Source organism: Barbatula barbatula (genome assembly GCF_947034865.1).
Source record: "Barbatula barbatula genome assembly, chromosome: 24".
Classification (NCBI taxonomy): domain Eukaryota; kingdom Metazoa; phylum Chordata; class Actinopteri; order Cypriniformes; family Nemacheilidae; genus Barbatula; species Barbatula barbatula.
Window position 1 is genome coordinate 12,147,975 of NC_136787.1, and position 14,253 is coordinate 12,162,227.

Below are 14,253 nucleotides of genomic sequence, written 5' to 3' on the forward strand. Positions count from 1 at the left end.
AATATTAATAAGGGTAAAAATGGTGTTAAAGGGTTGCAGATGAAGTTAAAGGCCTCAATTTACAGTTTTACAATGCACAACATAACAAGTGCATGGATCCCAACACTAGGTGGCGACTGCTGATAAGAATTAGATCTGTAAGCGGCACACCATTATCCGTCACTGCCGCACCTGCGCGGCTGTAAAAACCAGAAAGAAGAGAGGAGTCGGACAGCCAGACGGACTTCATTGCGCAAAAGATCTCTCAAGTCGTCACTGTCTACCTAAAAACAGAGTAAAAACTCACAAGTCCTCTTTTAATTGCCTCGTCGCGACTAAAAATACTCGCTGAGAATTTGCGGTCAGCCGGTGAGCACTAGGCGACCCAGGGCGCTTTAACCATCTGGACAAACAATAACAACCTCTCTGGTGTCACATCATGAACCCTGAATAGTAAGTCGTGTTACTCTGTGATCTATGAACATCATTTAATTTCTATTAACCTTCCTGAGCCAATCCCTATGACCCTTGTGTAAATAATATGAGTGGTGTTATGAGTGGGATTACAGCTGCGGTCATGGTGACTGCTTTCTTTCATTGTTGCGTTGGAGATGCCCGTGGAAATAAAAGTCTCATAGGGATGTCTCAAGCAGGACACGTTTGTAAATTACGTCTTGACAGCTCAAGTGTGTTTCTAGGCCTTAAGCCAGATGGAGTCTATGAACAGCCGTGTGAGTTGAAAATACAAATTTGATATTTGTTTCTACACATTTTTTACAGTGACTACTTATTTAAACTACTTTTGATTGGAGATTCTGGAGTTGGAAAATCCTGCATCCTCCTACGGTTTGCGGTAGGTGCTTTTGGTGACATGAATTTGAATGACCGAATGCATGTATAATATAAAAAATAAGTTATTATTGATTATTAATAATTGATTCATTCTTCTATTTCAGGACGACACTTACACTGAGAGTTTTATCAGCACAATCGGTGTGGATTTCAAAATCCGAACTATTGAGTTGGATGGAAAAACTATCAAACTCCAAATCGTACGTTTTTAAAATCGTTCTCAAATTGTATGTTTTTCTTAAGACGTAATATAGCATTTGTCATTAAACTGCTATAATAATGTTCACATCCACAGTGGGACACTGCTGGTCAGGAGAGATTCCGCACTATTACATCCAGTTACTACAGAGGAGCTCATGGGATCATTGTTGTCTATGATGTTACGGACCAGGTTTGTAGGACCTGTGTAATATATCCATCATCATTTGAATAATTCATGAAAAGGCCCATATGTGAAACATAGGTGAAAATTCAAACTGGACACATCTTTTTAATATTTGGTGTCTGTGTTTAAGGAATCATACAACAACGTGAAACAGTGGCTGAAGGAAATCGATCGCTATGCAAGTGAGAATGTCAACAAACTACTTGTTGGGAATAAGTGTGATCTCACTACAAAAAAAGTGGTGGACTACACAACAGCGAAGGTAACTAAATAACTCCTCTATAGATTAGTTAAGGGAGTGTCATACATGCAGCCCCATACATTGCGTTTCTGTTGATTTAGCGTAAACATGTGTTTTTATATATTAACTTCATTGTAAACACTATATTTTCGGTTTGCAGGAGTTTGCTGACTCTCTTGGCATACCCTTCCTTGAAACAAGTGCCAAAAACACCACAAATGTGGAGCAGTCCTTCATGACCATGGCAGAAGAAATAAAGAAGCGAATGAGACCGGGAGCTTCGGGCGGTTCAGAGAAACCTGATCTGAAGATTGAAAGCAGCCCAGTACAGCAGTCAGGTGGCGGGTGCTGTTAAAATATATTTTCTCAGGGACAGTGATGACCATGATGGGTTTTGAAGACTGGACATTATTGAGTATTGTGTAGAGGTGGAAAATCTGGATATACATGACTGACTGCTACATGGTGCTCAATAAAGTACAAAATCATCTGTTGTTTAAGTGTGCACACAATGTAATATTGACAAGGCTTGTTTCATATTTACTGTAGGCTGATGTGTTTAAAAATAAAACCGTCTCTGTCAATATCTGTCAATAATACCAATTCAGGGCCTGTAGATGAAACATGTCCAGATCACTGAAACAATTCATGCATTTGACAGTTCATAAATTCTCCAATATGCAGAGTTGTGGCATTGGTGTCTTGTTCACACTTTAAAATAAGATCTGTGAAGAGTGATCATTTAAGACTTGCACTTCAGCATGGTCATGCAGTGACTTTCCAGCATTTTAATATAGTTCTCAAAAATAATTAATCTTGTCTTCATTAGTTTATGTTCATTATAATAACATTCAAATAAATTATGTGTATTTCTCTGGTAGTACATTACATTTACGTTTGGCAGACGCTTTTATCCAAAGTGACTTGCATTACATTTGTATCTGAGTATGTGCAATCCCTTGAATCAAACCCAAGACCTTGGCATTGCTAGTGCCATGCTCTTATCACTGAGCTTAAAGGAAAGGGACATCCTGAGCAGGTAACAAAATCTTTACAGTATTCACTTTTTTTTCTTATTTGCTTTCTCGTTGTAGGTCACACCATTTTGATTTTAAACGCACAACTAGCACGATTGGTAGATGGATGCACTTACTTCAAAAAGTATAAAAGTGTATGAATGTAAAACATTTAAAAATCCATAGTTACTTAAGTTAAATTTTAATAATAAAATGACATTTTTATTCTTTAAGAATATTAAAAAATGTGTTAAAACTTTTTTGTCATTACTCGAGTGCAATTCAAAGCAGCAGCAGAGGAGATGGCAACCAAACATGCAAATGATGAGCTTCAGTCACATGTACATAACCAACAGACTTGGCGTTGGCGCCGCACGAAAATGACTTAAAACCTAGAAAGGAAGAACGAAAATCTTCTAGAAAGCAGTCCCTTTAATGTCCGATAACTGTGTGAAGACGTGTCAAACTGATATGATATAGCTATTCAAATTAGCTTGAATATTTTCATATGAATATCAACAACACGAACGAATGTCCAGAAGCGATTAAATGTTATGAAATGTTTGCAAACGCTTCATTAAATATAATTAATATGCAAATTATGCATGTGTATAACGCATAGACGTTTCTACAATCAAATGTCAGGGTTTAGTTTCTATTTAATGAATTAAATGCAACGTAATGCTTTAATGAATTCAAATAAATTGAATGGCGTAAAATGTTTGTGACCGCGAAGCGCCACCTTCAGGTGAAATATGCTACAACCGTTGAACAGAAGTGAAATCACATCCTGGTCGTTTAATATTTCACTGGTGGGCGCTGTTGGTTTTAAGAGGAATATCCAGCTGTTGCCGCCGTCATACTCTTAAGCTCTTTTGTAATATATTTTCTACAAATATTGATGTTTGCCGTCTTTTCCGATCGAGAGAGAAGTGTCTGAAACGACGGACAGTGTCTCGGTATGTTCCTGTGTGTTGTTTGGTTACCAGGCGGTTCATGTATTGGCTAGCTAACGTTAGCCTGTCAGTAGAGGCTCGACAGTTTTTCTTCCTTATGTCTTTTTATATTTTAATATAGGTATTTGTTGATTTAGCGCTGTGTTTAACATACCCAGATTTATGGTACAAATGAATCAAGTGCTAAATCGCACGACATTATGCTTTAATAACTCTAAAGTTGCTGCTTAGCCATCACTTTTTACACTGTTACTGCCAAAACATTTGAGAGATTGTGCTTTGCTAATGGTGTTTGTTTCGTTTTGGACTTAATTTTGATTAAGTCCGCATACGAACAAGTACGGGACGTCTCATTTAAAACATGTTCCCTGTTTAGTAGTTTAGTTTCTAAACTTGTGGATTAGATGGAGGCAGATGATGGCGACTTCCCCACTGAACCATCAGAACATTCACATTCGCAGCGCGGAAGTGTGGCTTCCTCGGTCACCAGAGGTCAGTGCTTTGCTTATCATTGGTCCTCTCTTCTAATTTACTGTTACTGTACTGGAATCCTAATCTAATAGTTTGCAACCACTCTGTTTATCCAGCCCAAGATTTGATGGTGTACTTGGCGAACGACAGTGCAGTGCACTTGACTCTGGAGGGTCTTGGTTGTTTGAGTGCTAAGGAGCTTGGCCGCAGTGTCAGAGAGCCTCTCAACATTCCCAACTCTGCTGTAGATGTGTTTGCTTTCTGGTTCTGCTCTCCATTGCTTGGTTAGTCCTTGATTCCTATTGTTATACTAATTTACAGTCTATTCGTGTTTGACTTGTGAATGAGGAAAGACACAATGATGACATTTACAGTCCCTTTGGCTGCTTATAAAGTAACATCAGGAAGTCCACAGGGCGTTAAATGCCACCAGCTGGGATGTGTTTGATCCCTGTTTCAACACAGACATCTTTTTATGTAATGTCTCTTAAAAGGATAGTTCACCCAAAAATGAAAACTAACCCTCATGTCATTTTATGAACTTCCATTTTATGGACACAAAGCCACTTAGACTTCCCAAAATATCTTCTTTGGTGTTCCACAGAAGAAAACTTTGCTGGGGGAATAGGCCTAAATGACGAGATAATTTTTAACTATTACTTTAAACTAGACAACAATTCAAATATTCGTTTTTAAATGGCTTGTAGAAAAAAGCTAATGGGTGATCATTGAAGGAGAAAATATTTGTATATCATAATTTCTCGTCTTTTCCTACAGAACTGCAGTTAAAGCCGAAACATCAGCCCTACAAACTGTGTCGCCAGTGGCAGGACCTGCTATACCGCTTCACAGATGCCCCTACAGAAGACATTTCTCAAGGTACTTGTTTGCTTTGCACACATCATTACACCTAATGGATAGGTTGGCTAACAACAACCCATTTCTGTATTTTTCAGATGAGCCAACTCTTCTGTTCAAAAGAAATGTTTTTTATCCCAAGTCTAAAGAACTTCAGGTACCAAACATATTTTGGGATTTCGTTTTATCTGAAAACTGGTATTACCCAGAAAGCTCATGGTACAATTTTTTGTTAACATTTGTTTTTCTTAGATTGACGATGGAGGAGTATTGAAGTTACTTTACCATGAGGCCAAGATGAATATCTTAGAGGGCCGTTACCCATGTGACCCTGAACATTGGATGACTTTGGGAGCATTGTCCTGTGCTATTGAGCTAGGGACAGGGCAAGATGACCAGGCCGTAAAAACAGCAATCAGGTACCAGTTATGGGTCTTAAAGGGCTAGTTCATCCAAAAACATCCCAAAACCTGTATATGATTCTTTCTTTCTGTGGAACTCAAACAAAGATATTTTGAGAAATTATACAGTGAATATGTGTCCATACAATTGAAGTCAATGGGGCCAATGTCTTTTGGTTCCCAACATTCTTCAAAATATCTTTTGTGTTCTTCATAAGAAAGAAAGTCAAACAGGTTTGAAATGACATAAGGGTGATTGAGTAAAAGACTATTTATTTTGGGGCAAACTGTCCCTTTAAATGAGATGGCTTTTCGTATGTTTAGCGTATTACCATTAGCCTCTTAATCTCTGTGTAGAAGGTCGCTCAAAATAATGTGAAGCAAAACAGTGGTCTTTTCAAAGAATCCTTGAATTGTTTTTACTCATTTTAGTTTCTCCCCTAAAATGTAATTCTAGAGAAAAGAAGCTGTCCTCCTTCCTGCCAGCCCATGTTGCATTAGGAGGAGGTTTTCTGTCCACGCTGAGAGGGAGGGGAGGACGACACTCTGAGATGGAGCAAAATCTTATTAAGGAGTATCGTTCAGTCTGTTCCTCTTCTGATGGTTCTAGTCTGGAGCCCACCGCTCTGCTGCACCAGTACCTCAGAACCTGCCACACCCTGCCTTATTATGGGTATGATCATAGCTATCAAGAGAGAGACTGTTTGTTAAATGTATAAATTGTTTATTTTTCTGAACTAGAGTTGACCCAGTTAGGATTATTTATGGAGAAAAAACATTGGAAATGTTTTCTAAGACTTCGCTTTGATCTAGTGGAGTTTAGCTTTGTAAATCGTGTATGCCTTTGTCTTCCAACAGTTGTGCTTTTTTCATGGGTGAGATAGACAAGCCAGCCCAGGGTATACTTCACAGAGGTGGTCGTAAGGTGGTGCAAGTGGGCATCAGTTTGGAAGGAGTGTATGTTATGGATATAAAAGAGAAGGTCTGTGTCCTATAAGAGCTTGCCATGCCCAGTGCTGTCTTCATGTGTGAAAGGTCTCATTTCTCTGGTCTTGATCTTTTGATTCTTACAGCATGTCCTCTTGGGTCTTAAGTTCAATGAGCTGTCCTGGGATCACAGTTACCCAGAAACAGAAGGAGACTCGCATATACTCTGGCTCGAGTTTGATGGGGAGGAGGCCGGCGTGCCAGTCAATAAATTATTAAAGATTTTTTCAAAACAGGTGAGCATGCAGTTTATGAATAAACCTTTCATACGGTATGAACTTAAAGACAAGGACAGATAATAACTGTCCTTCCATATATATTTTTTATTTAAAACTATCATAGTACGGCACTTTACAGCCAGTATCCTGTCTTCCAGGCTGAGCTGATGAATGGTCTGATTGAGTTTTGTGTGGAGTTATGCTCGTCTGGTGAGTCAGAAACCTCACTGCCAGGGACTGACGGTGAGGTCACACCCTCCCAAGCACATTCAGGACAGGTGCAAAACAGTGAGAAAACCCCAGAGCGAAGACGGGGGAAACTGCGCAGACAGAGCAGCGTGGTCTGCAGCCGAGTCCATTCTCTCAACACCATCAGCTATGTTGTTGATGACGGTAAGAGACACTTAAAAATCATATCAAAATGATTATTAACAGATTCTCCTAAACCAGTACATGCAGATAAGGTCTTTTTATATGTCTGTCACTGGGAACATTTTGCTAACAAACTTGATCACAATTGATTTTTAATAGTCATCAATTGTTTCAGGTAAAGAGGTCAAGCGTCTAAAACCGAAGAGAGCCGCTTCCTTCTTTACGCGACAGGCGCAGCCTCCCGCTTACTCGGCTGTTCAGGTGACTGAAAGTTTGGAGCAAGGATGAACCCCAGCTTTACACTGCCCGGCGACCAAAACTCTGTCCATTGAGATTCTCAGAGACACGTTTGTTTACGCAGTACAGCACTCGTCTGAATGGACGGATTGGACCAAGATCACAAACCGAAGAGTTGAACCACTTTTATAGATGATTTGTGCATTTACAGGTTTAAGTTTATGCAATTTTTTTCTTTGCCTGTGCAAAACGAATGTGAAATTTGCGGTTTTGTTTAACTAACATGCTAAACTAAGACATTTTGGTTCAAGTGCAACAGCTGTATAAAATAGGATGTGACACACTGATGTGTTAAACTCAACAAAAGGTCACTGTTTTGAATGTCGAATTCAACTATGCAACCATCTAACAACATCCCAGTGGCTGTAAATCTAGAGTACAGCAGGCCAATACTTTAATCGCTGTCATCAGTACTTCTAAAACCAAGATCTCATCCACCAATGCAGTCAGTTTGTGTTATATGCATACTAGTGCTGCAGTCTGGGCCAGCAGAACATTGCAAACACTGGACATTCTGTGCTGTTTTTACTGAATGGGTGTTGTTTTCGCTGTCAGTTTACCATTAGGCTTGTTGGCATATGCAGACCGAGCAACAAGATGCTACTGCTTAATCCGTTTAATAATGACCAAAGTTAAATTGACGGATGAAGTTGAGTGCAGTTGTCCTAATCTCAATATAACTTTGTATTGTGTGTTTTTACTATTTGCTGAGAAGTCTCATACCAGTGTGCATCAGTGGTCACTACCTTGTTGCACAAAACGATTCATTTCTGTTGGTTTTCTGGTGTAATGCACCGCTTAAAACATTACCCAGGTTGTATACAGGAGGGTGATCTGTAAGGCAGAGTGAATGATTTATATCTACCCTCACAAATCGCTGGTTGATGATATCAGTCAGTGTAAGTTCACTATTTCTATTTAAAGGTGTTTTTCAATCAATGTTTGAAACTTTTCACTAAGTATTGTACTGTACTTCCAGGCTCACAAAGCTTGAATGTAGTCTATGACATGTATGAGAAACGCATTAAAGCTTGTCCAGGACAACAGAGGGAAGGAAGATGTGTAATTGGACATCTAGTTCCAGGACCAGCTAAATACCTCGTGGTCCCTAAATGCCCAGCAGCTATGAGCATATTATTGAATGTCAGTATCAGGTGCTACAACATTCAAAAGTGTGTTATCTTTTACAACTGCTGAGCATTCAAACCTATGACTAATAATATGAATATCATAAAGAAATGTTTGTTCAATGTATGTGCATGGAAAATATCAAGTACACAATCTAAAAAAGCCTAATGTCAAGCCCTGATTTTTACCAAAAGACTATATGTATATGTCCATGCATGACATATACTTAAATTGATTTTGTGATTTATGCATGTTTCTGTAAACCTTTCTTTGCTTGCTTTGCACATGGGATGTAATCACATTTGTTAGTGTGTATAGAATGAAAACACTAAAAATTCAAAAGCTGAACTGTGAAATGATAACAGCAACAATTACAAAACAGACCAGCGGAATGGTTTAAATCTCTGCGTTTTTTTTAAAGAGAGCTTGTGCTATTCATGTATCATGCTAAAGACAATTATCTAACATTGCCTAGTCTTATGTAACACTGTACCATGTTTTATTTTCCATTCTAGACTGAATTTTATCATTTTATTTTAATCTGAGCAGACAGACTGAGTGTCTGACCTGTCATACACATTTGCACCCACTAACTGTAGTGAAGATAGTTATACCTGTTAAAACTAATTTAAAGTGCCTTTTTACCATTGCATTTTGTCTGTTACTGTAGTTTTAGCCGCCACTGTTGTTGTTTTTAATGTACTCTGTCTTTTAGTTTAAAAGTGTATCTTAACCTTTGTTGTTTGTGAAGTTTTATACTCAAATTAGCTCTACCAAATTTGTTTGACTTTGAGATGAACTGAAACCATTTATATACAGCATTGAATCTTTCTATTCCTGCTTTGTACTAACTTTTGACATACTTATCAGTACATAATTGTCTGTATGATGGATTTTATAAGGATGTTTTATTTAAGTAAACTATTCCTGCAATAAGGTATTTAATGTGTTATTGATTTCATCTTGAAGATAAAAAATAAATGTAAAAAGCTAAATTTGGTTGGTATTTTGTAAGTCAGTGAAAACAGAAACAAGTATTATAAAGTAAAATAATATTATTAACATTTGAAGTAATATTTACAAATTTGAAATTGTCGCTTTGCCAATATTATATTACTGTTATATGTGTATTTAGATATCTTGGTAAATTATATAATTTGATGATATTAAAATAGCTTTTAACTTGGACCTTTATTATGAAATAAAGCGCCATTTTGGATCAGTACACCGTCCTCATCAACAAACTTGTTGGCAGGTAGCAACCAGGGATCTTTCAACAGATGTTTTACTAAAAGACATTTTATTATAAGGCTACAGTTGAAGTGTGTTGTGAAAATGAGTTCAGCCACAACCCCACCAGATTCGGACCCGAGCCGGCGGCGACAGGCTCACAGTATGCTGAAGATGTACTACGGCCTGAATGAGGAAGGAAAATCTACAGATCAAGCCGAATCTCTGGATCCGTGCGATATAAACGGACCGCATTTCGACCCGGAGATTTATTTAAATAAGGTACACGGGAAGTGTTAGCCTGCATTATAATGCCACAACTTGTATTGTTAAATTATGAAGTTAAAGCGCTTATTCGTCATGTCGGCTTCGAGATGACAGCTGTCTTAGCCCCCTTGTAGGTTTTGATAGAAGTCATAGGCTGTATGGTTTGGAGAATATGACTTTACTTGAAAAAGATCATGCATGCATGCATAAATACATGAAGAAATAAATACAGCCATAAATTCTGCTTTAATTTGTATTACTTTTGTATTTTTACATGTATTTATGGATCTGTTTATACATTCATTCATTTATATAAAAAATACTTAAAATAAAAATGAATGCAAAAAAGTGCCAACCAGTCTTGTCTTACCATGGGTGGAAATACAATTCACTTCATTGTGTATTTGTTACATGCAGTTGATTTGTTTTAGTGACGTTGTTATGCTCTGTAATGTTATTTTGAAATGCGTTGGTTTGCAAAATATTTTATGTCTTTCAGTTGAGGAAGGAATGTTCTCTGGGTGAGCTGATGGACCATGAAAGCTGCATGGTGAAACAGATCAGATCTCTGGACAGTGACATGCAGACCCTAGTTTATGAAAACTACAATAAGTTCATCTCGGCCACGGGTCAGTGAACAGTTGCATAGATAAACACTGAAACTGATGACCAAATTTCCAATTGTTTTGCATTTGTGACCGGTCTGTTGACTGTCTTTGTATTGTTTTAAATTGCAACAATTTGAATAGATGACTATGTGACATCACTTCTTATAATATTATAGGTCATAATGAATTCACTTTTCTGATTGCCTGTTTTGCTATGACGCTTCCCAGACACAATCAGGAAAATGAAGAATGACTTCAAGAAGATGGAGGATGAGATGGACTGCTTGTCTGCTAACATGACAGCTATCACAGAGTTTAGTGCCCGAATCAGTGGGACGCTGCAGGACCAGCACACCCAGATCACCAAACTGTCAGGTATTCAGTCCTCTAGCAACATCGAATGGATAACAAGAATTTCTTTCATAGCTTCTTTTTAACTCACGTCTCTGCTTATACAGGTGTTCACACACTCCTCCGTAAATTGCAGTTTTTATTTGAGCTGCCAGCAAGACTCAATAAGTGTCTGGAGCTGCAGGCCTATGCCCAGGCCGTAAATGCCCACCGCAAGGCGCGCTGTGTGCTGCAGCAGTACAGTCATATGCCCTCTTTTAGAGGTATCCAGGATGACTGCCATGTCATTATGGAGCAGCTCGCTCAGCAACTGCGGCAGAAATTCAGGTCTGTGGTCTTGAGCATGTGATTTTAGTTTTTTTACATCCGGAACAGTGTACTTGACAATTTTCAAATTTCTAAAAACGTATGTTTGCCAATAGGGATGGTGGTTCAAGCGCTAAGGATCTCTCAGAATGTGTTGAGCTGCTTTTGCAGCTGGACGAGCCCGCAGAGGAGCTTTGTGACAAATTCCTCAGCCACGCCCAGTCCAGGTTGGAGGCAGATCTCCAAGGGTTGGAGGCAGAGCTTAAAGACTCACCAGTTGCTGATACCATTGCAGCTTCTACACACAAACCAAGTCCTGGATCGAATCCAGTCTCTCCTTCGAAGTCATCTACATCCAATCCCTTCCTCTCATCTACTGCCGGAACAGACATTCTGGAGTTCATTGATCGAGGTTGCAATGAGTTTGTTAGTAGCCTCTGTTTGGTCATTGCCTCCTATCAAGAATTATTCATCAACCGTCCACAGGAAGGCGAGTTAGCTTCAAAGAACATTCCTGAGATGGCTAATGGCAAGCTACATGTATTTGTGGACACCCTGGCTGCTAGATACTTCTCTTTAGTGGAGCGAAGGATACAGGAGGAGAAGGGGGTGGGGGATAACTCCTTATTAGTGAGAGCCCTGGATCGCTTCCATCGCAGACTACAAGCCATTACTAAACTACTTCCAGGGTCAGCAGTGCCCAGCCAAGGAACTGAGATAGTAGTACGGGCAGCAAGAGAGAGAATCAAACAGTACCTGTTGGCCTTACAAACTTTCTACCATGATAGCCTTACTGATGTAAGACAGGCTTTGGCTGCCCCACGTCTAACAGTGGGCGGGGCTGGTACATCAGGAGGTGGATCTCATGCTGCAAGTAAAGATGCACAGCCGAATCTGTCAGAGCTGCTGACTTCCTTGTCTAACTTTATTCTCAATCAGTTAAAGTCTGTGTTAGCGTCAGTGCATCTCTTCACAGCCAAGGACATCACTTTCTCAAACAAGCCATATTTCAGGGTAAACAATATATGTGATATGACATGGAATATATTACACACTTAAACTAATAACAAAATTAATTGCATCACATGACATTTGCACTAGTGCTGTATAAACATTGTTTTCATGTTTTCTCTTACATCTGGTCTATGGCATTTCAGGGTGAGTTTTGCAGTCAGGGTGTGCGTGAGAGTCTGGTGGTGAGCTTTATTAAGTTCATCTGCCAGTCGTCTCGGCAGTATTGTGAAAGTGCAGGTGACAGAGGCGGATCTACCCCTCCTGTTCTCCTCCTGCTACTCTCTCGTCTTTGTCTGGACTATGAGACCTCCACCATCTCTTACATCCTCACACTAACAGACGAACAGTTTCTTGTACAGGTATACTATCTGTTATATTTTCTAAAAACATAATCTAACAAGATTAAAGAGAAGCTAGCAAAACGGTCTTGTAATTTTTTTGTTAAATTGCTTCTCTAAACAGCATCACACTCCAGTTACTCCGGTCACAGCGCTATGCGCAGAGGCCAGAGAGGCGGCACAAAAATTACTGAATCACTATGTGAAGGTAACTAAGAATTGAGAACTTCAGCTGTCTGCTTCCTTTAAAATCATTGGTAGGTTGTTATGTTCAGTTGATTTTGTTGTGGTCTAGGTTCAAGGACTGATCATCTCTCAGATGCTCAGGAAGAGCGTGGAAACGAGAGATTGGGTGAACACCATTGAACCTCGAAACGTCCGAGCTGTAATGAAGAGAGTGGTGGAAGATACCACCTCTATTGATGTACAGGTATGCATGTGTCTTCAAGTTTATGTATTTAAACATCTGTTCCATTTATCTTAAATGTTAACCAAGTGTTTAGATCGGAACATCGATTTTACATAGGAACGCTCAGATATCACATTTTTTTCCCGACAAAGGAATTGTATCTTACCTGTTTGTCTAGCTGAAGTGCTCTTTCAGCATCTGTGTGAATTTAGATTTTCATTAACCCTAATTTTAATTTGTTGTTTCTCCTTTTGTTTATTTTCACTAGGTGGGACTGCTTTATGAGGAGGGAGTAAGAAAAGCTCACAGCAGTGACTCCAGCAAACGTACCTTTTCTGTATACAGCAGCTCAAGACAGCAGATTCGATACGCACCTAGCTACACTCCCAGGTGCAGAATTCGATTTACTTCGATTTTATTTCATGTTATAAATTGTTGACAAGGTTTAGTTCTGCTGCTTTGGAATTTGATTAAAAAGTCCAGTATTGCAAAGGTATTGTGGAAAATGAGAAGTCCAGATAAACTGTACTGGCTATTTTGTAAAAATTTTATGCATTTTAAAATACATCTTTGTAATTTGTTTGTAATCAATGTTTTTTTTTATATTTACATGTTTATTACATATTTACACTGATTTGTTTCAGTGCTCCAATGGACACAAACTTGCTCAGTAACATTCACAAACTATTTTCTGAGCGAATTGACATCTTTAGCCCAGTGGAGTTCAACAAGGTAAGATTAACAGAACTAAATAAAACTTAACACTGGTATCAGTTTGTTAACTACTAGTGATAATTACAATCACCTTCTCTTATCTCTAGGTCTCTGTGCTAACTGGCATCATTAAAATAAGTCTGAAAACATTCCTTGAATGTGTTCGTCTCCGTACGTTTGGCCGTTACGGACTGCAGCAGATTCAGGTGGATTGCCATTACCTGCAGATGTACCTATGGCGGTTTGTGTCCGACGAGAACTTAGTTCACTTCCTGTTGGATGAGATTGTGGGTAGCGCGGCCCACCGTTGCCTGGACCCGTCACCAATGGAGCAGAGTGTTATTGAGGTCATCTGTGAGAGGGGGTAGAGATAAAAGATCTTCAGGAATAGTTTATCAGTTAGGCGGCCCAAATTCAAGTAATTTGGTGAATGAATTGTTTTTATATTTGAAGTGTTCATGCAAGGAGTTAAAAATTCAGAAGTTGTGCTAGGTTGTTAAGAACTGGAATATGGCAGCCTCTTGTCAGGGTCTTAAAATGAATACAACACAGCATTACAAGCAAATTATAAATTATAAAAGTTGAATAACTGTTAATCACAATGCATTAAAAGGTAAGATGACATGTCTATAAGTAATTAAAGAAATCTTTCTGTCATGGTTGATTCATGAAATGTGTGTATTCATTCACTGGGTGGAATGTTATGTATTTAATAAACATACATATGCGAAAATAAAATGCGTTTTGAAGTCTTCTGTCAGGAGAAATCCACAACATTCCTTCCTCCACACAGTTGTCGAACGCATGTAAAATGAAGCCAGACCAAAAGCTCTCGTCTATTGGTCAGGAAGATGT

General features: G+C 38.8%; 3 protein-coding genes across 5 annotated transcripts; all 3 read left to right on the plus strand.

Moving 5' to 3' along the window:
* The first annotated feature begins 74 nt into the window (after positions 1-74).
* Positions 75-2,347, plus strand: rab1bb (RAB1B, member RAS oncogene family b). Its single transcript, XM_079448128.1, has 6 exons — positions 75-432; positions 760-832; positions 936-1,031; positions 1,127-1,222; positions 1,347-1,478; positions 1,618-2,347. Exons 1-6 carry the CDS (start codon positions 419-421, stop codon positions 1,810-1,812), a joined length of 606 nt encoding a protein of 201 aa, XP_079304254.1. The 5' UTR covers positions 75-418; the 3' UTR covers positions 1,813-2,347.
* Positions 2,348-3,199: 852 nt separating this feature from the next.
* Positions 3,200-9,153, plus strand: frmd8 (FERM domain containing 8). 2 transcript variants are annotated; one of them, XM_079448763.1, is made up of 11 exons: positions 3,200-3,432; positions 3,806-3,921; positions 4,017-4,184; positions 4,678-4,779; positions 4,857-4,915; positions 5,011-5,177; positions 5,617-5,832; positions 6,018-6,141; positions 6,233-6,382; positions 6,523-6,757; positions 6,912-9,153. In XM_079448763.1, the coding sequence occupies exons 2-11, from the start codon at positions 3,834-3,836 to the stop codon at positions 7,022-7,024; spliced, it is 1,422 nt and encodes a 473-aa protein (XP_079304889.1). In that variant the 5' UTR covers positions 3,200-3,432; positions 3,806-3,833; the 3' UTR covers positions 7,025-9,153. The 2 variants fall into 2 exon arrangements, with proteins under 2 accessions (XP_079304889.1, XP_079304890.1); XM_079448764.1 differs by having other exon boundaries at positions 3,834-3,921.
* Positions 9,154-9,363: 210 nt separating this feature from the next.
* vps51 (VPS51 subunit of GARP complex) lies at positions 9,364-14,202 on the plus strand. Of its 2 annotated transcripts, XM_079448104.1 has the most exons (12): positions 9,364-9,416; positions 9,522-9,673; positions 10,158-10,287; positions 10,495-10,641; positions 10,725-10,944; positions 11,040-11,937; positions 12,081-12,296; positions 12,400-12,483; positions 12,571-12,705; positions 12,953-13,074; positions 13,329-13,416; positions 13,506-14,150. In XM_079448104.1, the coding sequence occupies exons 2-12, from the start codon at positions 9,557-9,559 to the stop codon at positions 13,764-13,766; spliced, it is 2,418 nt and encodes an 805-aa protein (XP_079304230.1). In that variant the 5' UTR covers positions 9,364-9,416; positions 9,522-9,556; the 3' UTR covers positions 13,767-14,150. The 2 variants fall into 2 exon arrangements, with proteins under 2 accessions (XP_079304230.1, XP_079304231.1); XM_079448105.1 differs by having other exon boundaries at positions 9,374-9,673; positions 13,506-14,202.
* Positions 14,203-14,253: the final 51 nt, after the last annotated feature.